A 22,541-nucleotide genomic window follows, 5' to 3' on the forward strand; every position below is an offset into this window, starting at 1 on the left:
CAAAAAGAGTAGCTGCTCGTCATCTTCAGCCCTCTTTGCTATTAGAAATAGGTCTGAGCTAACTGCAACCCCATATCTCACACATGCCCTCCCCTCTCTCTGTTGAGTTTTGACACCCAGTCTGTGAACAGAAAGGAGTTAGTCTGCTGAAAAATCCAGAATGCAGTACTTGTCAAAGCATTGTCAAATACGACATGGTATGCTGTTCAGAACAGCTGTGCCTCAAGCACAAGCAAGTTTTTAGTTACTGATTTCAGTCAGATTTAAAGAAAGGTTTTTTGTTTTTTTTTTGTTTTGTTTTTCTTGGTCGGCTGTGGTTCTCTCTTCCACTTTGGACCACTCTGAACCACATGTCAAACTCTAGGCTACTTGGAGATAAAGAAAAAGAACCACCAGAGTCCGTGTGATTCACAAAAATGAATTTCTGCAAAGTTTGCGTGGGAGTCTTGATATATTTAAGTCTTCAGCAAACATTGCACTTTGTAGAGACATTATAAAAGCTAATATCCTGCAGCTGCTCTGTAATGTGACATGCATTTCTCCCCGGCTGCTGCTCATTGGCGAAGTTTAATGGCTGAAGTTTGTGGAGTTAGTCATCATTTTAACACAAGGTTATTTCTTCCTGATGGGACACGTGCCCTTGCTGAGTCGTCACTCCACACATGCACCATAAATGCCATCATGCAGGCAGAACCTTTAAGTCGAACTGATCGCGTCTTATCAACATCTCCTTAGTGCGCAGTCACCGGCTCCACGCCCTTGAAACGGCACAGCTAGAAGCACACCTGTGTTCTGTAAACAAGGTTCAAGGAAATGCGCTATATTTATCAAGACTATAGTTTCCACGAAGTATGTTTAATCTTCAGAGAAGTCACATTCAGTAGGGGCCTGTTTGTAATTTTGACAGATACAGGCATGACCGCGGTACCTAGAAGAAAAGTGTAAAACAAATCAGAGAGGAGAAAAAGGTGGTAAAATACTCCCAGACAGGTCTTGACTAGAGAAGAGTTACAGAGGGAAGCATAAAAGATGAGAGAGTACAGTCTCAATTTAATTTTGTGACTGTGCTGTGCTGCCTGACTGGAAATGAACTATCTGTTGAGCCAGCAGGCAAGCCCAGGCACACTTCTTTCTCATCACCTTCCTTTCTGTTCTGGACTGTCTGTACTGTCCTCTGAGTTTGCTGCGTCAGGGTTTCACTATGAAATATACGACAGTGGGGGAAATACCAGCTCAGCGTACCCCAAAATTTTACATCCTGTTTGAGAATGTAGGAGCTACAAATTTACCACCAAAAAAGTGTTTATGTTCAGATCAGCCCCATCAGCTAGCTATCAGTTACAATAATAGAACCCCCTGGGTGTCCTGTGAATTGTGGGAGGTGGGACTTCTTCCAGCACATCCCAAAAACGATCAGTTCATTTGGGATCTGGGGCTTTTTGAGGTGGGGTTAGTTTGTATTCCACTACAAAAGCAACTCAGGAGTGTCTCAAGGAACACATTGTCCTTCCTTCTTACCATATCCACTGCTAGGAAGTGCTGTTGCCATGGGGGTGTGTACATTGCCTGGTATGTGACAAAGGAAAAGCTGTGCATTATTCTAACAGTGCACAGTCACAATGGTCAGGGGTCACTTTACATCATAGTTGATCAGTCTGTTTTGGACACAATTATATTCTGTGCTGTTTGAGGGGGGGGATTGCAGGACACCTTTAAGCAAGGTTAGGGTGGGGTTTTTTTGTGACATAATCAGTTGAACTGGAGAAGAAATTCTGTTTTAACACAAATTTGATTGAGGTTTTCTCTTTGTGAAGCAAATCTGTGCTCATTTATTTGTGATTCATCTAATCAGAAGTAAAAGTTTGAGAACTACAAAAAAGCCAGGATGTTTCAAACTATGAATGATGAATGTAATGCCTTAAAAGCCCGTCTGTGGCTTTAAGAACTGTCACATTTTTTTTGTTGACACCTGGTGTTGCCTGCTCTCTAGGGGAAAAGATGGGTAATGTCTGTTTCCTACAAAAAACGACAACAAAAAAGGCCTTCTCATACACATAATAAAATTATCTGCATGAGCTGATGTGATCTACCATGAAAAACGGAAACCACTGATGGTTCATTTTAAAACGTTTTGTCACGGGACATATTGTGAGACTACGGCAGCCCTCGGGGCATGCAGCTCAGAGATTTCTGCTCCTGAACTTCGTCGTTTTCCATGCTCACCTTTCACTCTGCTGGCAGTAAGATTATCACCACCCTAAGGTGAGAGGGGGGTTAAAAAAAAAAAGTGTTTCAATTGCCAGCCTTTCTAGATTGTCTAGATTCCAGGTTCAGTGAGTTCTGTGGTGTAATTATGTGTCAAAGGAAGGCGGGGGGGGGGGGACAACTGTTGATGGGAAGTCTGATCAAACTAGTCCGACAACTAGTGCTTTCTTAATAGCTGGAGGCAGTTTTTGGAGATTGCAATGATGCCTGTTGAACTTTGTGTTGTTTCCATCTTGGTGACTTGAAGTTAAAGAGTCATTTCTTCTGCTTTTTCTTTAATAACAGGTTTCTTTAGTCAACGGGACTCCAAAGGCTCCTTTTCTTGCGTGAGTGACACAGCTGGCAGATTTTCACATATCCATATGACTAATTAAAACTCTATTTGACAATAACCTCGTACATCTTTGTTCATTTTCTTTCCGCAGAGGAGGGAACCCCTTTGCCATGGTCAAGCTGAAGCCGACTGTCACAAATGACAGATCTGCACCACTCATCTAACTCTAAGCTTATTAGGGTGGTGGGGGGGTTCTTCACCGCTGTTATGCCTTCAGGGGACTCTTGTACTGGAATCATACAACCCCCTCTGCGACACACTGACTATCTCCCCAACCCAACATCTCACTAGCCTGCATGCTAGTTTTTTTTCCTCAGTACCAGCGCGTGTTTTATCATCAGCCACCACACGATAACCCACATTTGGAGATGCGGGAATTGTGGAAAAACTGTGGACAAAGAAAGTGTTTGGTGTGCTCTTCTGGTTTGAGTTTGTGTAACAAGTAAACATTCACAACAAAATGAACATTTAGACTTCCCTCTGATCCATATCGTTTTAGTAAAAGTAGCATTTAAATTGGTGAACGTGTTGCATTTCCTGTGGCTGCTTTGCAGTGAAAGCCGCCATGTGATCTGCAGTGCCATTAGAAAGTATTTGCTTTACGTTGTTTACCAGGAACTTAATATGACTGCTGATACTGAGCGGAGACAGAAAACTGTAAACAGTGAGGCTGTTATCAAAGTAATCAAATTGCACTGAATTGCAGTCATGCGTCTTTAAAGCAGTCCAGAGAAATCCACTAGAAGATTTTCCTCTGTCACTACCAGGAAAAAGTGCACATACACAGCTACTCCAAGTAAACAGGTTGAACGACGATTGCTTTTTGCTCCTCAGTCGTAAAAGGCTGATGGGGTATTGTTGTCTACAAAATTGTTGTTACTGATATGCTATTTGGTAGATGAAGTCTTTGTTTTCATTTTGGAATGAACCGGTCTCTTTATTGCTTTGTAAGACACTCGGTCAGGCTTGTTTCAATGAAAAAGGATGAGATCCAGATGTAAACCTTTGCTACCTGATACTGATGAAACAGACAAGCATACACGTTGTCTTCCTGACTTGCCAAAATATCTGTATCTTTAGTTCTTTCTTTTTTTTTACTAGTTATTTTACTAGTGTGTTTTTTTTTTTTTTTTTTTTTGTTTGTTTTTTAAATTTGTCGAGGTATTTAGTTGTGAGAATGAAGGGAGAGTGATATTGGGAAAGAAGGGGTTTGTCATTGGATTAAAGGCAAAAACACTAAGTCACAGTTTTGAATGACAAAGGTATTTATATATAAAATAAGTTTGTATGAAATATTTAATAAATCTGTAAACAAAAGTCAGACACAGCAGTCACCACGCTCAGTCCGAGCCTTGGATGCTACTTTTTTTTTTTTTTTTTTTTTTTTTTTTTGTTAGGCCTGACTGCTGCTTTTGCATATTAAATGGATAAGATGACCTTTTGATGAAGGGAATTATTTCACTCCTCATTGTTTGTTTTGTAGTTGTTATATGTAGCTTCTGTGCACAACACAGTTTATGCAAAATGAGAATGTACTTTAACAGCAATCATTTGAAATGTGCATAAGTAAAATAACTCATTGTTTGAAATCTTCAAAGTGTTATTTTGTGAGGAAAATGAATTTTTCCCCCATGAATTTGCTTTTCTGAGTTCAGCTGTATGATGAGCAAGTGATTCATAAGACAGTTGATTGAATCGTATTAACTCACTGATGTAAGTGAACCCATCACACTGCCATAATGAAACATGCTTTTCTTCCGAGTACCTTGCCACTGTGTTGACCGATAGTCCTTTTTTTTTTTTTTTTTTTTTCAATAAAACATAAAGCCTGAATGTTCATTTTCTGTTGTCTTCTCGCTAATTTAACTGTCTGTTAGCTGAAATGAAAGAAAGTGATTATAATCATAACTTAAGGACTGGGGTGAAAACAAGTGAAAAAGCAGCCAATGCCCAAAGAAAGACTGGAGAACTGTTGCTCAATGAAGTCTGGCTCCTTAGAAGCAAAATATAAATACAAGAGAGCTCGGGATATTTGCACAGTACTACTCCTGAACAGCCTGAACATGAATTATAGCTTTACAGCGCCCTCTGCTGCTTGTTTGCTAAACAGCACCTCTACAAGCGCCTGCTGCCACGGAAACTGCCAGTGGGAACAGAAGTAACAGCACTTCCTGTTTCAAACTGAATCATTTCTGCCGTGAGTGAGCAGCTACGGCACACAGAATGATTCGGACAGCTTACGATCCATCTCCACTGGATGAATGAACAGCTGTGACTTCTCACCACCGCCGACATCCGCTTTATGAGAGGAGGCTCAAGGTTGGCTGCTTGAACTCTTTCAGTTTGCTATTTCTATCCGGCTAAGCCCGTAAGCCTGTACCAAAACAAGCTGAGCATCGTTAAATCATAGAGCTGGCTTTACTGCACACCTTCGTTTGGGGGCATTTCATTTCACATGTCCCTCTCCTGTCAGTCGCCTCTACAGAAAATAGTCCAATATTTCAAGCTAATCTTACACCGTTGCTAATAGGTAGCTACGTACTTTACTTGGTAGTAAGCCCCACGGGTGAACAAGCGCAGTCGCTTCAAACGTGTGTGTGTGTGTGTGTGATATGTTTATGTATTTTATTGTTACCATCAACCTGGTGTGTGCTGCATGTACAGCTGTGAGTGACAGGATACGCCTTGTAGCAGCAGCAGCGTCCCTACTTGTTACGAGATGCTGTGAAACAGTTGGCTCCTACTTAGCTAGCCCAGAGCCCACTCTGTCATCTGTGTACATTTCACATACAAGCTTGGTTATTACAAATGCCACACGTATAGTGTGTTAAATGTGGGTCAGCAAATTGCGCTGAGAAGACATCGAGCAACACAGTGCAAAGGTCATCGCCACTACAGCGCGTGATCCAAACAACTAGTTTACAGATGGGTAAACAACTGTTCTCTAAGGAGGCCATTTGGCCCTTATCTCCCTATTTTCCACACACACTTTGTTCATATTTGTGTATAATTGTGGCCTGCTTTTTCCTTCTGTACTGTTGGTGGGTTATGTCTTCAGGCTCCTGCTCATTTTAAATTATGTAGTATGCTTTGCTTGATATGCAGTGGTCAAGAAAAATATATTTATACTAATCAAGCATGACATTCTGACCACTGACAGGTGAAGTGAATAACTCTGATTATCTCTTCATTATGGCACCTGTTAGTGGGTGGGTGGGTATGCTAGGGAGCAAGTGAACATTTTGTCCTCATAGTTGACATGTTAGAAGCAATAAAAATGGGGAAGCAAACAAACAAAATCGAGTCCATCACAGTTTGTTGCATATGGGGCTCCATAGCTGCAGACCAGTCAGGGTGCCCATGCTGACCCCTGTCTACGCCTGAAAGCACCACCAGTGAGCATGTGAGCCACAAAAGATGTGCCTAATCTGATGAATCATGTTTATTTGATATCATGTGGACGGCCAGGTGCATGTGGGTGTTTTGCTGGGGAACACCTGATACGACGATGGACTATGGGAAGAAGGCAAGCCGGCTAAGGCAGTCTGATGCTTTGAGAAATGTTCTGCTGGGCAACATTGGGTCCATGTGGATGTTACTTTGACACATAACACATATCTAAGCATTGTTATAGACCACGTACATGCTTTCATGGAAACAGCAGGATAATGCGAGAGGCCTGAGTACAGAAAACATTCAAAAATTGAGACAGATAAATAATAAAAGACATGATCACATATTAAGAAAAAGATATGCAAAAGTAGTTGCAGATAGACAGATGCAACCATTTAAAATATTCCACTGAAATCAGAGAGTACAGCTGCATTTTTAAATTTCTTTGTAGCTCTTTCCATTATTTATCAGCAGTGAAGTATTTCAATCCAGGTTTTCTAAGTTCAGACTGATCAGGAGGTACAGCCAATGTTAAAATGTCCCATGAACTGACATTGTAAGTACTGGTTTAAATTCAATCAAGGAGCAATGGTAAGCTAAGGGAATCTTGGGAGCAGAGCCTTGTAAACAAACATCATACATTGCTGCTCTCTGCGATTTGCTCGAGAACACCATCCCACTTTTTCATATAAGATATAGTGTTGAGTAAGAAAAGAATCACTTGTGATAAAATCATAATGCACTGCGATACAGTGAGGGGAGATTGGTGGGGGAGACAGATGGACCGGTATAGTGTCTGCAGTATTGTAGAATCACTGTATCCATCTGTTGTGATAAAGAGACAGTTTACTGTGAAAGCAAAACTGTCAGTTTTACTGGCTGATCGATGTTCCTGCTTTTATTTATAGCCACGTATGGTTTGGAGTGACTGAAAAAATGAGATTGCAGATAGAAGCAGCTGAAACGTGTTTCCTCCAAAGTGTCTCTGGGCTCAGCTTTAGAGAAAGTGTCAGGAACTCACTCCTTTACAAGGGGATTTAAGGTGTTTTAACCATCTGACTAGGACGGTGTTTCACACATGTCTAAAAGGGAGGGACAAATCCCATGCTGGCATCGGAACACCATGGTGTCTCCCAAGAGAGCTAGAGGAGACGGCCAGGAAGTGGGAGTTCTAGACTGCCGGCTCCACGTACAAGTCCACGCATGGACCAACTGTGAAGGATTCAAATTGAGTTTTTACTGATCTGCTTAAAGTGTCCAACCCTATCTCTGAGCCAATTTTGCTTATTTTTGCCATGTCCAAAACATTTTTATGAGGCCCAGTGTTTTTAAACACATACTTCAGCATATTTACACAGCAGCTGATGCCAAATGTTGTGGTACACGTCCCAGTGTTATAGCCATTCATTCTGGGAAATTGTACAACGTAATTTCAAAGCCACATTATCAGCATTAACCCATTTTCTTCGTCAGGTTCCAGGTGCAGCCATGCCCGTCTCACTGCTGTGGGCTGTGGACGTCTACGGGCGGGTCTACGGCCTGTCCACGGCGGGGCAGCAGTGGGATCAGTGCCGCGATGCCCAGATGGAGTTCAAGCGGGTCACGGCGGCACAGCAGTGCTGCTGGGGCATCGCCTGCGACAACAACATCTACCTGAACGTTCACGCTTCCGACCTGTCCATCCGCTACCAAGAGGAGACCTATGAAAATCAAGTGGGTCTCTGTGACTAGTTGGGGGCTGTCATTCTTTAATGACTGTAATTACATTAAAATAAGTTCTTGTAAAAGCCAAGAAATATGTAATAAGGAACCCACATTATTTGTCTGTCTTTAAGCAAGTTTGTAATACATTTTCTTTTTATTATTATTGCACAAGTAAAATTGAAAGTTAAAGTTCCCCATTATATGTTCAGCATCCTCATATGGCAGAGTCCCACTTCTCTGTTGCTAAATCCACAAGCCATTAGGCTACGTGCTTTAACAAGTGAACCTTAGAAGCATCCTAAACCAGTTTTTAATGGGAAAAAATTCTCACAGTGCAAGATCACGAAACCTTTTTTTAACACTGCTCTTTCAGATTATCCCCATTAGGTCGACACTCAGTCATTTTCATTCTTGTGGCTACATCTTCATGGGATATCTCACTAAAAGTGCTCTTGTTTTCCCTTAATATGAAATAAAAGGCAACACCACCGGCTTTAACGCAGTTCACTTTCTCTGCCCAACTTTTTGTCAGCGTTGGAATCCCGTAGACGGTTTCTCTGAACGTTTGCTGCCAAGCGACCGCTGGCAGTGGAGCGACGTCACAGGTCTGCAGCACCAACCTCTGGACAGCTTCCTGCTGCCCTCCAGCAGCTGGGAGTGGGAGGGTGACTGGTATGTGGATGAAAACTTTGAGGGAGATCCCACAGAGAAAGGGGTGAGTTTAAAAAATGCGTGTCTGCTTCAATTACTGCCCTTTTTTCCTTTCTCTGGTGTGACCTGTTCAGATGTTTGTGTTTCCAGGGATGGACCTATGCCATCGATTTCCCTGCCACCTATACTAAAGACAAGAAGTGGAACTCCTGTGTCCGTCGCAGGCGATGGCTCCGCTACAGGAAGTACAAAGCAATGGACACCTGGGCTAAGGTGGGTGTTACTGCATAACATATGCATGTAATGAGTGCTGATGGGTGAATGTGCATTTTAAGTTCTTGTTTTCCTTGTGTGCATGGCAGATCCCCTCACAGCACACAACTCTACCAGATCCCTTCAGCGACATCAGCTGTGGAGGTTGGGAGATTAGTGAGGAACCCAGGGGCCGTCTGTGTCTGTGGGCTGTATCCCTGCAGGGCAAGGTATAGATTTATATATACAGGGCAGCACCTACCTTGTTTTAGGTATCAGTGGCAATGTTATTATGCTGCTATATGCTCAGATTGAGAATTTCTTGACTGTTGAAGTAATTTGTGTTTATTAACTGTGTATGCTTCAAATCATTTGCTATTAAAAGCAGAGTTAGACATTAGCAGCATGCTAACTACTTTAAAATGATCCTGTCTCACACATACATTCGTGTCACACCAAAATTGTTTGATAGCAGCTCTTAATTTTCGGAATCTGTCTTTGTCTCTGTTCAGGTGTGGTTTAGAGAGGGAATCTATCACCATAATCCTGAGGGCGCTTCATGGGAGGAGGTGCTTCTACCTGGAGAGGTGGTCCAGATCAGCTGTGGCCCAGCAGACCTGGTCTGGGCTGTGCTCTGGGAGGGGCAGCTCATTGTCAGGGAGGGCATAAGCAGAGACTGCCCTAAAGGTACAGATAGGCTCACTGATGAGAGGGTGACGTAGTGTTTCTGAGTAAATGTTTGAGAATTAATATTTCCTGCAATCCAGGTGCCTCTTGGGCAATAGTGGAGTCTCCCAGCTCTGATGTGGGAGCTACACACGTAGCCGTGGGAAACAACGTAGTCTGGGTTGTGACGAAGGACAATAAAGTAAGAAAGTGCTGCAATCACGTTAAAAAATAAATCTGCTTTTAATCAGTGGAAGTACTTCCAAGATTTAGCATTTTCCTGTGTCAGTGGCTAATTCTGTTTGTCAGTTTGCACTAGCTGAATGTGCAAAGTTGGCAGTGTGACCAAGCTAAAGCTTTCAAATGTTTCACTTATTTATTTATAATGAAGATTTATTTCTTTCCTCAGCTCAGTAAATGGAGCATAAAGACCAACAAATGCGAAGTAAAAGAACAGAAACAAATATTAGGAGCTGCTCTGCCAATCTTTTACTTTAATAATCCGTGTTGGCACTTCACAGTTCACTCCTAATTTCAACACTGTGACTGACACAACATGAAAAATGTCTAAACATAGTTAAACAGGCTTGTAACAGCTTGTTGTTAAAACTGCAGGGATTAAACCTGCGATGTCTTCAGAATACCTCTCACTCTACACTCCTGCTTTACCAGGTGTGGTTCAGGCGTGGCGTGAATTCTCATAACCCGTGTGGCTCCGGCTGGATCAGCATGGTTGGAGAAATGATCATGATCAACGTAGGACAGAACGACCAGGTGATTCAGTGTGTCCTCAGTGTAACTGCTGGGAATCTTATAAGGACTGCTACATGGCTTTATTACTGCATGTTTGCAAGTGATGCAGTCATGCTGAGGTTTTCTGAAAGTTGCTGGTGTTCATAGGTGTGGGCTATCAGCTCTGAGGACCGAGCTGTGTACTTCAGACAAGGCGTGACCTCAAGTGAGCTGAGTGGGAAAACTTGGAAGGCTATTACCGTTCCCCGAGACGGAGACCGATCCCACTCCAGCGCCAGCGCAAACAGCCTGCAGAGGTGGATGCGCCTCAGAGCACACACACTCTAGTTAGCTTTTTAAAAATGTAATAATAAAGTTAATTCTCTCTCTGTCTGTGTTTCTCAGTGCCGGATGTTTTTTCTGTGGTGAGGTGCGTGCTCCGTCAGTAGCAAGTGATGCAGAATCAGACCTAGAGAAAGGATCTGCAGATGGGCCCGGTTGCCTGGTCACCTCCACCTCCCCGGATACCTTTGTGGATGCCCCATCTGACCCGCCCACTGACACTCCCAAACCCCGTATCCCCAAGGTCACCAGCGACAGCTTCATCTCTGAACTCGTCTCCGATCGAGAATCGGGGAAGACCTCGAGAGATGTTGGAAAAGCCACTCCCACTGTCCTAGAGGAGGACACCATCTCACACGAAGAAGATGCCAAAGCCCCCTGTGCTGGTGTTGCTCTCTCTCCTAGCCAGTCTGCCAGCCCTCTTGATACCCAGTGGAGTAATGTGGATCTGGAGGAGGCACAGAGCCAGCAGGCTCAAACTGGAGCAGTGCTGGACTCAGCTGACACCTGCAGCTTGTCCTCAGTAGCCACTTACACCCTTGCCATGGAGGATCCTTATGGTGGAGACGAGCACCCTCTGTGGGCCTGGGTCAGTGGAGGAGGCTGCTCTGTGGACAGTCACTCCCAGCTCAGCTGGTTTAACTCTGTGAACACTGCATGTGAGTTCAGTGAGCTAACTCACCGGTGATTGAACGTTTAGATTTTTATGTAACTTTAAGTAACATGTAACTTGTATAAAAGGATGATAAGTCAGTGCTTATGCTCAGTTTCAATGAAGCAGCATTGATGTCATTATTTTTGTCTTTTTATTCATCCAGCCTTAGTCCAGTCAGTCCAGTCCATGAGTTTGTCAGTCAGTCCAGCCCAGACGGCAGCTTGGCGAAAACAAATCTTTGAGCAACTCAGCGAGCGGACCAGGAGAGAGATTGATAATTTCAAACATTATGAACAAGCCATAGAACAGGTACCTTCTCAACCATGCACTTTACCACCCGTTTCTTTCATTAGCATGTCGTTTGATTCGTTCACTTGATGCAATCCTGTTGCAGTCCGTGTGGGTGAAGAAGGGAAGCATGCAGTGGTGGAGAGACTGGAAGCCACATAAGTGGATAGATGTTCATTTTGCCTTGGAGCAGTTCTCAGGACCGGAGGGCAACAAGGACGGCATCCTGTTCATCTATTACAACTATTATGAGGAAAAGAAGGTTAGACGGAAGTGTGCGTTTGTTTAGTAAAAAAGTGTCTTCCTTAAGTTTCATGTGTTAACTTTTCTTTGATTATCATTTACTGCTGGCTGCGACATAACACCAAAGCAGACTGGCTTACTGAAGGCTTACTGTATATTTCAACTTCTCTTTGCTAACACTTCTTTCAGTACCTTCATGCCTTTATCAATGAAGTTACCATCCTGGTTCCTGTGCTAAATGACTCCAAACACACTTTTGCCATCTATACTCCTGAGCGGACCAAACAGAGGTGGCCTATTCGATTAGCGGCTGCCACAGAGCTGGAAATGCATGATTGGGTGGGTATGGAAAGAAAAAATAGCACAGTGGAAAGTAATAATGTAATACTATGCAGCATTTATTCATGTATATCATCTAAAAATGTCATTTGTTTCTCCATCTTTGCCTCCCTCCGCCTGCTCTGTCCTCTTCAGCTGGCATTGTTGAGTGTGTCATGCTGTGACGCAAGGGGGATCCAGGGTCCTCCCGCCAAACAGGCCATCTGGTCCATTACCTGTAAAGGGGACATCTTTGTCAGTGAGCCCTCACCTGGCCTAGAGGCCGTGCCTTACCCGACACCCTGCGACCAGATGTAAGAATGAGCTGCACGTCACTAGACTGATGGCTTTAACCTTCTGATATATGACTTTCTATTCTAACCACTTAGCTATATTTCTTTCCTCTCTGCAGGTTCTGGCGGCAGGTTGGAGGCCATCTGCATATAGTGGAGTGTAACAGTGTTGGGATAGTGTGGGGGATCGGCTTTGACCACACAGCCTGGATCTACACCGGGGGCTACGGAGGAGGGTTCTTCCAGGGATTGGCAAGCAGCACAGATAATATTTACACCCAGACGGACGTTAAGAGCGTTTACATTTATGAGAATCAGCGGTGGAACCCCGTTACTGGCTACACCAACAGGTACTGTGCAAGAGTGGAGCTTCTGTCGCTTTATTGTTGGAAAGTGTTGTCAGAATATATGCGATAATTTGTTTTGTAGAGTTAATTCTGCTTTGTCAAGGACACAGAAATATCCAGTCTAATACCTAGCTGTACAATATGTCCACTGTGTAACACAAAGTCAGTTAAACTCCAGGGATACCAATCTGTCCTTTTAGGAAGCATAAGAATTAATTTAATCTAAGCTGGTGCAAGTACAGGAGCAGGTGCACCGGAGAAGCAACAATTCAATTCACTTGTATTTATGTAGCACAAATTCACATCAACAGTCACCTCAAGATGGTTTATTTTATATGGTAAAAACCCTACAGTAATACAGAGATAAACCCAACAATCCCACAACCCCTTATAAGTAATCACTTGGTGACAATGGGAAGGAAAAACTCCCTTTTAACAGGAAGAAACCTCCAGCAGAATCAAGTTCAGGGAGAGGCGGCCGTTCCCATGACCATTTGGGGGGTGAGCGGAGGGAGACGGGACAAAATAATTTAATGATTACTAATGGTTAAATACAATCGAATATAAACACAAAGAGGTAAGTGAAGAAGAAATACTCACCCACTACAGCCTATTGCAACTAAGTTATGGTTCAGGCTTAACTATAAGCTTTACCTAAAAGGAACGTTTTAAGTCTGATCTTGAAAATAGAGAGGGTGTCTGTCTCCCAAATCCAAACTGGGACCTGGTTGCACAGAAGAGGGGCCTGAAAGCTTACTTGAAAACTCAAGTAAGCCAGCAGTCTCAGAGTGATGTGCTCTGTTAGGATACTGTGAAGTCTCTAAGATCGGAATTTTAGAAAAGGATTTTAAGAGGGAGCCAATGAAGAGAAGCCAGTACGAGAGAAATATATTCTAACTGCTTCCTGTCAGTGCTCTCGCTGCAGCATTCAGCTGAAGGCTTTTCACCGAGATTTCAGAGAAACATGATAATAATGAATTACGATAGTCCAACCTAGAGGAAATAAATGCATGAAATAATTTTTTAGCATCACTCGAAACAGGATGTTTGTAATTTTAGTGATTGCACAAATGTATGAAGGCAGTTCTACATATTTGTTTTATGTGATCACTCCTGACTGAATTTACTCTAGTTTTGCTTTTTGGCATTTACATTGCACCGGTAGTACAGCTTGTCTAACATAGTACACGCATAAGTAAAATTGCAAGAATGTTTTGAGAGAGACAGAGCGTCAACCCAGCAGCAGGACCGGTATTTGCTCCTTTGTGCATGTATGTTGCATGTTTCTGAGCAAAACTGCCCAAAACAGACTCTGTGACGGTTTCATCCTTTAGTGGGACCTGTGCTCATACCAGTCCTGCTTCTGTGTTGATGCTCTTTTAGGGCCCTATCCAGCACTCCTCCTGTAACAGCCCATCTCCTGTTATCTCCTCTGCACTCAGACAAATATAACTGTAAAGAGGGGAAATTTTCACATGTAATAAATGTAATAGATCTCATACATTTGTTAAAGCTGCAGTAGGTAGGTGTCATTTTTTTAGTCTCTCCCTGCCAACACCAGCAGGTGCAGGTGTTTCACTAAAAATAAGTTAATCGAGAATTTCTGATCCCATTCTCTTCCACTTTAACTGTTACAACAGTGGATTTTAGTTGGGTTTTTTTTACATTAATATATGTGTGATTCCTATTTTATTTTTGTATTTTGGGGGGAGACGGAGCCCAGAAAAGAAACAGGATCCTAGTTTCCACAAAGACCAGCTGATGAACAGTGTACTGAAAGGTTGCCTAGCTACACCAAAAACCAACATCTCATCAAGTCCATTTGAGATTTCTTTATTTTATTTTATTATTATTATTATTATTTTTACATAAACCGAGCAATTGTGGAAACATTTAAAACTTTGCCATTGCACTCTGATGTGACAAATAGACAACATATTTTAACAGTCAGCTGAATCACATGTTGTTTTGATTTGTGTGTGTTTTCTGTCATTGAACGTTGCTATTCTTTCTTTTAGAGGCTTACCAACAGACCGCTACATGTGGAGTGATGCTTCAGGGCTACACGAGTGCACCAAAGCAAATACAAAACCTCCCTCCCCTCAGTGGACATGGGTAGGCAAACACACCCACAGTGGGAGATTCCCCGTGTTGATCTGTAACCTTCTCTGTGATAATTACAGTAGCTGCTATTCTTGCCTTCTAACCATTAGTTTGAAAAATACTACTATCTTTTCTTAAATATATCACAGATAAGGGGTGTGGCCAGACCTGCAGGTGCGTTGAGTGTTTCACTTCCCCTGTTTGCTGTTTTCAGGTGTCAGAATGGGCTATCGACTACAGCGTGTCTGGCGGGACGGACAGAGAAGGCTGGCAGTATGCAGCTGATTTTCCAGCGTAGGTTTCATACGCTGTTCCTGAAACCCCACCTGCTGCTTCACTTGGTTCAAACTATGATCTTGATTTATTTATCTTTCCTTTAATTCATTCTTTCGCTTCCCCATGTGTCTGTGCAGGTCATATCATGGCTATAAAACGATGAAGGACTTTGTGCGTCGTAGGCGATGGGCAAGGTACTATAAAAAGCATCACTGGCTTATTGGTCTGTGCACTATTTATTCAGCAGGTACACAGCACTCTGAAAGTTGCCATCCCTGTGTTTGTTTTTTAATCAGACTGGGACAAATGGGCCATAATCAGCAAAATATATTATGGTGTTAATCATATAACGTTTGTTACTGTAGAATTTTAAATTCTGGAGAAAATCTGAAATAATGTGCAGGAAGGTATTTAACTGAAGAGATTTGTTGTCAAGGACACCTGTTTATTTGGCCTTAATGCGCAGGAAGTGTAAACTGACCACTACAGGACCTTGGCAAGAAGTTCCCCCCATCGCACTAAGTGATGTGACCATCCTGCCATGTGCAGCTCAGAGCACCGTGGACATGGTTCCTGTGTGGGCGATCAGTAACAAGGGCGACGTGCTTTGCCGACTGGGAGTCACCGCCCTGACGCCTGCTGTGAGTCATTAATAATATGCAAGCGGACACCAAATGAACTGGTTTAACATCTTTGGAGAGCAACCATTAAAGCTTATTGTCATTTCTTCCGCTTGCATAACAAATGCACGCAAAGTACAGAGAGGTGCATTAGCACGTTGTCACTTATTTTTACTGTGGAGGTTCTTTTAGTTCTAATGTGGGCTTCTAGTGTGGAGAGTTTGAGAGATATTTGCATTTATTTCAAATACAACCACTTCAGTCAAAAGAAGATTGTAATTTCTATCAGCAGGGCAGGCATTAATGACAAGAAATATGATATGGTGATAATGATGACTGACTAAGTCAGACGTTCCATGAATAGGAGCTGGTTGTGGGTTGAAAAGCGGCTTGCAGCATGCAGATTTTCCAGAGTTAGGGTTGCTATATTTGGCTTAATTTCTCATTTGGAGAAAGATAATTATTGTATTATTTTATGCTAAATTTATTAGTGCTTCTAAAGACAAAAAAAAAGAAGGAAAAAAAAGAAATGATGTTTATCAATGGACCAAAAACCTCCAAAGTTTCTTTTATTTCTGTTTATGAACATCTGAATATGGAGAAGCAGGTTTTTGAGAGGCAGTGCTTTCTCTGTCTGCTCTCTCAGGGATCTTCATGGCTCCACGTGGGAACAGACCAGCCTTTCAAGTCCATCTCCATTGGGGCTGCCAGCCAGGTGTGGGCTATTGCCAGGGACGGATCTGCCTTCTACAGGGGATCTGTGTCACCACAGAACCCGGCAGGTCAGTGGGGAAAAAATGAAAACTGAAAGTGAAGGCTGAAAATTTTAATTGCATTTGTCATGTCTGCATATTGAAATAAAATTTACTCAAGCAGATGCATTTTACCTGTGTTTTATGTGTGCGGGTGTCTCCCTCTGCAGGAGATTGTTGGTACCACATCCCGTCTCCAGCCAAACAGAAGCTGAAGCAGGTATCTGTGGGAAGAACATCGGTCTACACTGTAGATGAGAACGGTAAAGCGCAAAACGCAGCACAGATTTTTATTTACAGCTTAGGTTTATAAGTTACTTTTATAGATGAATGACGTAGTGTGCTCTGTTTAAAGTTCCTGGTATATATTTTTTACGAGATGTCTGATGTGGGTGTTTTTCTATCAAGGTAACCTGTGGTACCGACAGGGTGTGACCCCCAGCTACCCTCAGGGCTCCTCCTGGGAACACGTATCTAACAATGTCCGCAAAGTCTCTGTAGGCCCTCTGGACCAGGTAGGACATTATGGCACCACCTTCATCCATTTCATCCTTAAAAGCTGAATGCAGTTAACAGATTTTACCTCACATATTTATAGGCATGGAGGTTCAGACTTCTTGTCTTTCTAATTTGTGGCGCTTGTAATGTAAAAGTGATTCAGTTCAGGGAACACGTACCACACCGCGTGTTTATTTGTGGGTGATTTTGTTGCTTTTGTTTTGGGGCTGCAGGTATGGATCATAGCAGACAAGGTGCAGGGCAGCCACAGTCTAAGCTGCGGGACGGTGTGCCATCGACTCGCAGTCCAACCCATGCAGCCCAAAGGACAGTCCTGGGACTATGGCATTGGGGTAAAGAAACCGCACAGTATGACTGTACAGTGGTGGAAAATAACAGTTTCTGAACAGTTTCTAACTTCTATGCTAGTTTCATTTTAGTGGAGAGAAAGAATATCAACCAAAAAAAACACATGATCTTGATTTATTTATCAAGATCCTCAGTGTGCTGAAGTCGTCATGTACCCTTTGCAGAAAAACAGCTCCAATATGAAAGCAATTCAGTTTCCATCCAGGTGATCAGGAGTATTTGCGATTGACTGGACTGATTGTAATCTGTAATCTTAGTTCAGTCAGTGATTTGCAAATCAATTTATAACATTTAACGTAATATGTTTTTTCTGGATTTTTGGTTGATATATATCTCTTTCCAGTAAAGTAAAACTACCATAACAAATTAGAAACTACTTGTTTCTTCGTGAGTGAGCAAACTTATTCAACATGAGGTCCAATAATTTCCTCTACTGTATATGTGTCATGAGTGAATTATCACCATTTTTTACTGATCCTGTCCTTCCCGAAATGCAACAAAATAAAGGCATGTTGTTATCACAGTAATGCAGCAGTTTATTGGTAGTTGTTGATATTTTGAGCACTGCAGTCTCCAGCAGATATATTTATACATCACATTTTCCCACAGACTTAGATTTTTTTCTGTTATCTGCTGAAGTTTGTCTCCTTGTTTTTTAATGCTAAAAAGCATCATCAAGCATCCTGTGCAGCTTGTTCAAGTAAAGTAAACGCTGCACATAATCTGGGGTGTGTTCAACATGCTAATTGTAATATTATTTTCTTTTGGCTTGTTTATTTTTTTCATTAAAAAAAAAGAGGGGTCACATTTTATATATGCAGTTTTTATGGGGGATTTTGTTTTAATATGAGTTGGATGGGAGGTGTTGAAAACTACAATTACCAACACAAAGTATATCAAGCTTATTGCCGTTTGAAAAAAACAACAACAGTAGAGTAAATATTAGTTGCTGGAACACTTCAGTCTTCATGTGCAAACTGCAGTAGAACAACAACAGAAAGGTGTGGCTCCCAGTTTTCAAGGCTTTGTTTAGTGCTTATAGCCAGATGGTAAACAAGCTTATCCTCAGTAATAATAATTATCACCCCTGTGTCACTGTTTTTAGGGTGGATGGGACCATATCACAGTGAGAGGGAACTCTGTAGAACCGCCCCACATCCGTTTCCCCTCTCTAACAGACACCTCATCCCCTCGGAGCCTGCTGGAAGTCAGGAACACGGAGGTCGACAGCAGTACTTCAGGATGTTAGACAAACACAAATTTGTGCACACAAACTGTATAAAAAGAAACAAAACTCAGATTACCTTTGTAGTATTTTTTTAAAGCACAGCTTATTTTAACACTGGAATAGCAAGGTGATCCTTAAATCCTGAGGTTGGAGTTTTCACACCTTGTGAGCCAGAGAAACAGAGAAATGGATCTCAGACAATCAGAGCAATCTCTGATGACAAACATGCTTATCTGATCTGTCCCTGTGTTGTTTTTCATTTGTACTAGGCATTCATGTGATGGTCACGGCATTTTTGTGTCTGTTTCTGTAAGTGCGGTTAGTCTTTTGCCATTGAACTTAGTGGTCTTAATTCATTTTTGTTCTAATTTATTAATCAGGATGTGATGTTCATGATATGTGTGGTTTTTGTGTATAGATTACCACAACAAGTTATGGTTAAGATGGTAGGGGGGGTTTATATGAAAGATGTATATTTTTTAAAATGTGCTTGAATTGTAGTTGAATAGTTGCTGGACCACCAGCTTCAGAATGAGTGTTATTTTGCATTTTATCCTGTGAGCAACAAGTCAACAGGGCCAGTTAATCTGAAGTTTTATCTTTGTTTACTTGTCTGCTGATCTGGCACAGCATCGGCACTACTGAATACTTTTATGTGCATCTATATGTCATCTTTTGGATTCTGAAGACAAGAATTGGGGTGATTATTGCATGTAAAAAGTCAGCTTGTGAGGTAAACTGAACCCACTGTTAGCTGAATGACACTGGCTGAGAGAATTGTAAAACTACACTCCAAAACACGCTGTGTAATTAGCATTAGTCACTTCTAATCAGTCAAGTATTGTTTCTAGACAGATCGTAGAGGTTTACCCATGGACTGCTATTTGGTGCCAGGATGTAGCAGCTGTTAGAACACCTACACTGGTTTAAACTTACACATGCCTTGTGCAAAGACTTCTGGTGTTATTACCTAAAAAAAAAAATCTATCATTATCATGAAGCATGTACACTGGTGAATATTGTAAAAAAGAGGAAAATTACTGTAGTCTTATAGCTGAAACGCTCAAACTGAACCTTCCTCTTTCTCAGGAGTGCTGCATGCTGTTAACTTCCTTTGACATAATGGTTGTAGAATGACTGAGCAGTAAGGGGGGAAAAAAACATTATCTTTTGTTGCAAGATTGCAAAATACTAGTATCTACTCAGTATCGTGGCAGTTGTTATATTACACGGACTACTAAACATCATGCACGGGCATCAGTTTATGTCAATAGCTGCTTAAATGCACCTTCGCTGTCTAAACCTGCTGAACTATTTGTAAATGTTGCAAGTGAGATCCTCTATTATCTGTGAATACTGAATGTTGTGCGTGGTCAAAAAAAGAAACAGACTGTGTCAATAATAAATACATGTATTTATTAATAACAACTTCTCAAATGTTTTTTTTCCCCGTTATGATGTTTCACACAAAGTTTGCAGCTTAAACACACATGGAAACACAGCAGGGAGAGGGGATAAGCAAGTAACATACACGTTAAATAGCATCTGTGCCTTTAAGAACTCTTCTGTGTGCAGAAGAAGAGAAATGAGCTACGCGTTCAGATCAAGGGTGGATTATCATTGTGAGCGCTTTCTTGCAACAACACCTCAATATTTAAGCCTTCTGCTTGGTTGTCTTTCTTTCATGGATGCAACAGTTATGGCTCGAGGTTACACTGAGCAGGTTTCTCAAGAGTCGATACAAGAAGATGGCAAGATAACACAAAAGAGAACAATCCCCTTCCCCAGTTTAAACCACAACACGCAAGAAGAAGAAAAAAAACATGAGGGTGGAAAAAAAGCAGCCCTTCTTTGCTGGGCACATACATTACACAACTATGGTCCATTTGGTTTCACTTTCCAGTCTGCATTCTTCATGTCTGCTGTATAAAATCCTTCCATATTTTGCATGGAGTTCTGCACAGCCCACCTCTTGCTAGCATTTATTAGAGGTCTATGATCTGGGGGGGGGGAGCCCACTTCCTACAGAAAACACAGCTGAACGTCTCTAAGAGTGTGACTGTAGGAAGTGGGTAATGTTTGATTTGTCCAGCCCTCCTCCTGGTGGCTCCCCTTGCTTTAATCTTACTGTTAGCTTTGCTGGCTGAAGCTATGCATGCTGGTGAGGTATTGGGTGAGACCTTCCTCCCCCTCTTCCTCCAGGTGCTGCTGGTAGCACTGGAGGAGCTTGGCAGCGCTGGCCTCTGAAGGGACCCCGCCAGCAGGCAGGCAGCCCCCTGACATATCCAGGATGATGGTGGTCAAAGCTTTGATGTAATTCTTAGCCAGGGTCAGCGTTTCGATCTTGGACAGCTTCTTCTCGGTTTTCACATGCGGGATGGCCTCGCGCAGCGCTTGGAAGGCGTTGTTGAGTTTGTGCATGCGCTGGCGTTCCCTTTCGTTGCTTTCCAGTCGACGGATGCTGCGCTCTTTGGTGCTGGAGCCGTGCTTGCGTCGCCGGCCTCCTCCCTGCCTCTTGCCATTGCCGCTCCTCAGAGAGCCCCTCCAGGAGCCACGGATCCGGACCGAGGCCTCTGAGCCTTCCTGCTCGCTGGAGCCCGGCTCTGTGTCTGGCTCGAATTCCGGCTCCGGGTCAGACCAGGTCCTTCTGGATGGCTTCACAGCCTTCCCTTTGGATTTCATCTTGCTACTCCTCTTATCTCTGACAGAACAGATCTCAGGTTCAACAAACCTGGAAGACAAGATAGGAGTGTTAAGGACAAGAAAAAAAGGATATAAAGTGGCCCGCTTCATAGTTTTCCTTCAGTCAGCTCCAGTTTAAACAACTTGGCATCCTGTTGTATCTAATCAGACTCTTGCAGTGTGAAAACTCCATGATGTTGGTCTGTTACTCCACACTTCTTACCCCACAGTTCAGAGATAATACCCATGTCAAGGTTACACTCACAAAAACAGACCTGGCAGCTCACAGCAACAGCAAAGCTTTTTAACTTCACTTTAACTCACTGCATAGTTTGGCTTCACATAATAAGACTAAACCATCAGCTCCTAAACTTATTTAAGAAGAGGTTCTATTACTATTATATATTTTAAATGTGAATTTACAAACAGTGACAGTTTAAACTATACTATCACACGTTGTCAGATAAAGCTGTTTTACATAGATAAGTACGCACAATAAAAAAAAAAACGTGTATTTCTCCATCATCGTCATTATTTCCCTAACCTCAGCTTAATCACACCAACGGCAGTGCTGTGACCGATATGAAGATGAGCAGACACAAGTCAAATTCACTCACAACACAAATGGAAGGGAACTAAAAGCCTTACCTGGGAAATTATACTAATATTCTCCTTCCTGTTTCTTTTTACAGAAAAGGCGTCAGCATGCAGCCGGACATGATCAGCGACATAAAGTCAATTAAAGGAGCAGTGGGAATGAAGGAGCGCGAGAGCAGCACATCAGCGCGAGGCTCACAGATAACTGTCACACGTGAACGGCTACCTGTTGCTAACAGATGTACACGTCGCGCTGTTCAGCCAATCAGAGAGACAGCCCTTTCCCCCGCTAGCTCCGCCCTCAACCCGAAACCTCCCAACAACCTGCTGCTGTTGCTGCAGAAAGCCACAGATGTGCAAGAATTATACTGAACTTACATTTATACTTGGATGTTTTTGATTTTTATTTTTGGGGGATTCAGATTAACTTTGGCTCCCACTAATGTTTTCCAACGATACTTAGTAGTTGGTGGAAGCAGCATTCAAATCCAGGGATCATCTTATATAAACATGGTTAGGGAGACAGATCTAAGTGTCCTGCAGGCTTGTGTGCTTTAATATCTGTGCTGTTCATTTGAGAAAAAGCACAAATAGCAGTCAGAACACGACTATTCAGTTCAGAAAGTGAAATACGTGGAGTACTTTTATAAAATATTAACTAAATAATTGGTTGAATATGCGTACTTACCATTCACAAGTTCCAGCTGACATTTGCATAGATTCTGAGAACAGTGAAAATTTGTGTGCAGTAGTTCAGTGATGAAAAAAATATTTAATTGAAACCCTTTCAGTGTTAGTTTGGCCAGTTTACCTGGTGAATTAGGAATATTTTGATGGGATATTTTTGCGTTTCCTGCTTCCCATTTCTAGAAAGTGTAGTCGTTTTGCAGTTGACAAGCAAAATGTTAAGGATTTACTGGCTAACTAATGTAA

At 42.3% G+C, this 22,541-nt stretch overlaps 3 protein-coding genes across 9 annotated transcripts in view; 2 read left to right on the top strand and 1 right to left on the bottom strand.

Annotated features, from left to right (window-relative positions):
- Window positions 1-4,438, top strand: part of baiap2l1a (BAR/IMD domain containing adaptor protein 2 like 1a) — a 26,557-nt gene extending 22,119 nt beyond the window's left edge. For all 3 annotated transcript variants that reach the window (XM_040023207.1, XM_040023205.1, XM_040023206.1), the window contains exons 13-14: window positions 2,551-2,591; window positions 2,691-4,438. In XM_040023207.1, coding sequence (XP_039879141.1) covers window positions 2,551-2,591; window positions 2,691-2,763 — 114 coding nt within the window. In that variant the 3' untranslated portion in view covers window positions 2,764-4,438. The remainder of the gene's footprint in view (window positions 1-2,550; window positions 2,592-2,690) is intronic.
- Window positions 2,869-19,482, top strand: tecpr1a (tectonin beta-propeller repeat containing 1a). 2 transcript variants are annotated; one of them, XM_040023203.1, is made up of 24 exons: window positions 4,696-4,918; window positions 7,466-7,705; window positions 8,229-8,411; window positions 8,498-8,620; window positions 8,710-8,829; window positions 9,112-9,286; window positions 9,367-9,467; window positions 9,938-10,039; window positions 10,166-10,314; window positions 10,403-10,998; window positions 11,158-11,303; window positions 11,389-11,544; window positions 11,715-11,864; window positions 12,000-12,157; window positions 12,256-12,486; window positions 14,502-14,598; window positions 14,801-14,880; window positions 15,000-15,056; window positions 15,329-15,503; window positions 16,129-16,264; window positions 16,405-16,497; window positions 16,643-16,749; window positions 16,966-17,085; window positions 18,207-19,482. In XM_040023203.1, the coding sequence occupies exons 2-24, from the start codon at window positions 7,481-7,483 to the stop codon at window positions 18,348-18,350; spliced, it is 3,624 nt and encodes a 1,207-aa protein (XP_039879137.1). In that variant the 5' UTR covers window positions 4,696-4,918; window positions 7,466-7,480; the 3' UTR covers window positions 18,351-19,482. The 2 variants fall into 2 exon arrangements, with proteins under 2 accessions (XP_039879138.1, XP_039879137.1); XM_040023204.1 differs by lacking the exons at window positions 4,696-4,918; window positions 7,466-7,705; window positions 8,229-8,411; window positions 8,498-8,620; window positions 8,710-8,829 and adding an exon at window positions 2,869-3,022 and having other exon boundaries at window positions 9,215-9,286.
- A 256-nt stretch (window positions 19,483-19,738) lies between these two features.
- Window positions 19,739-22,541, bottom strand: part of bhlha15 (basic helix-loop-helix family, member a15) — an 11,996-nt gene continuing 9,193 nt past the window's right edge. For 3 of the 4 annotated variants that reach the window (XM_040023212.1, XM_040023211.1, XM_040023213.1), the window contains one exon: window positions 19,774-21,060. In XM_040023212.1, coding sequence (XP_039879146.1) covers window positions 20,460-21,011 — 552 coding nt within the window. In that variant the 5' untranslated portion in view covers window positions 21,012-21,060 and the 3' untranslated portion in view covers window positions 19,774-20,459. Of the gene's footprint in view, window positions 21,061-21,659 lie in introns of all 4 variants that reach the window. The other variant, XM_040023210.1, reaches the window with a different exon arrangement.

This window comes from Simochromis diagramma, unplaced genomic scaffold (genome assembly GCF_900408965.1).
Source record: "Simochromis diagramma unplaced genomic scaffold, fSimDia1.1 OVJJ01000208.1, whole genome shotgun sequence".
Classification (NCBI taxonomy): domain Eukaryota; kingdom Metazoa; phylum Chordata; class Actinopteri; order Cichliformes; family Cichlidae; genus Simochromis; species Simochromis diagramma.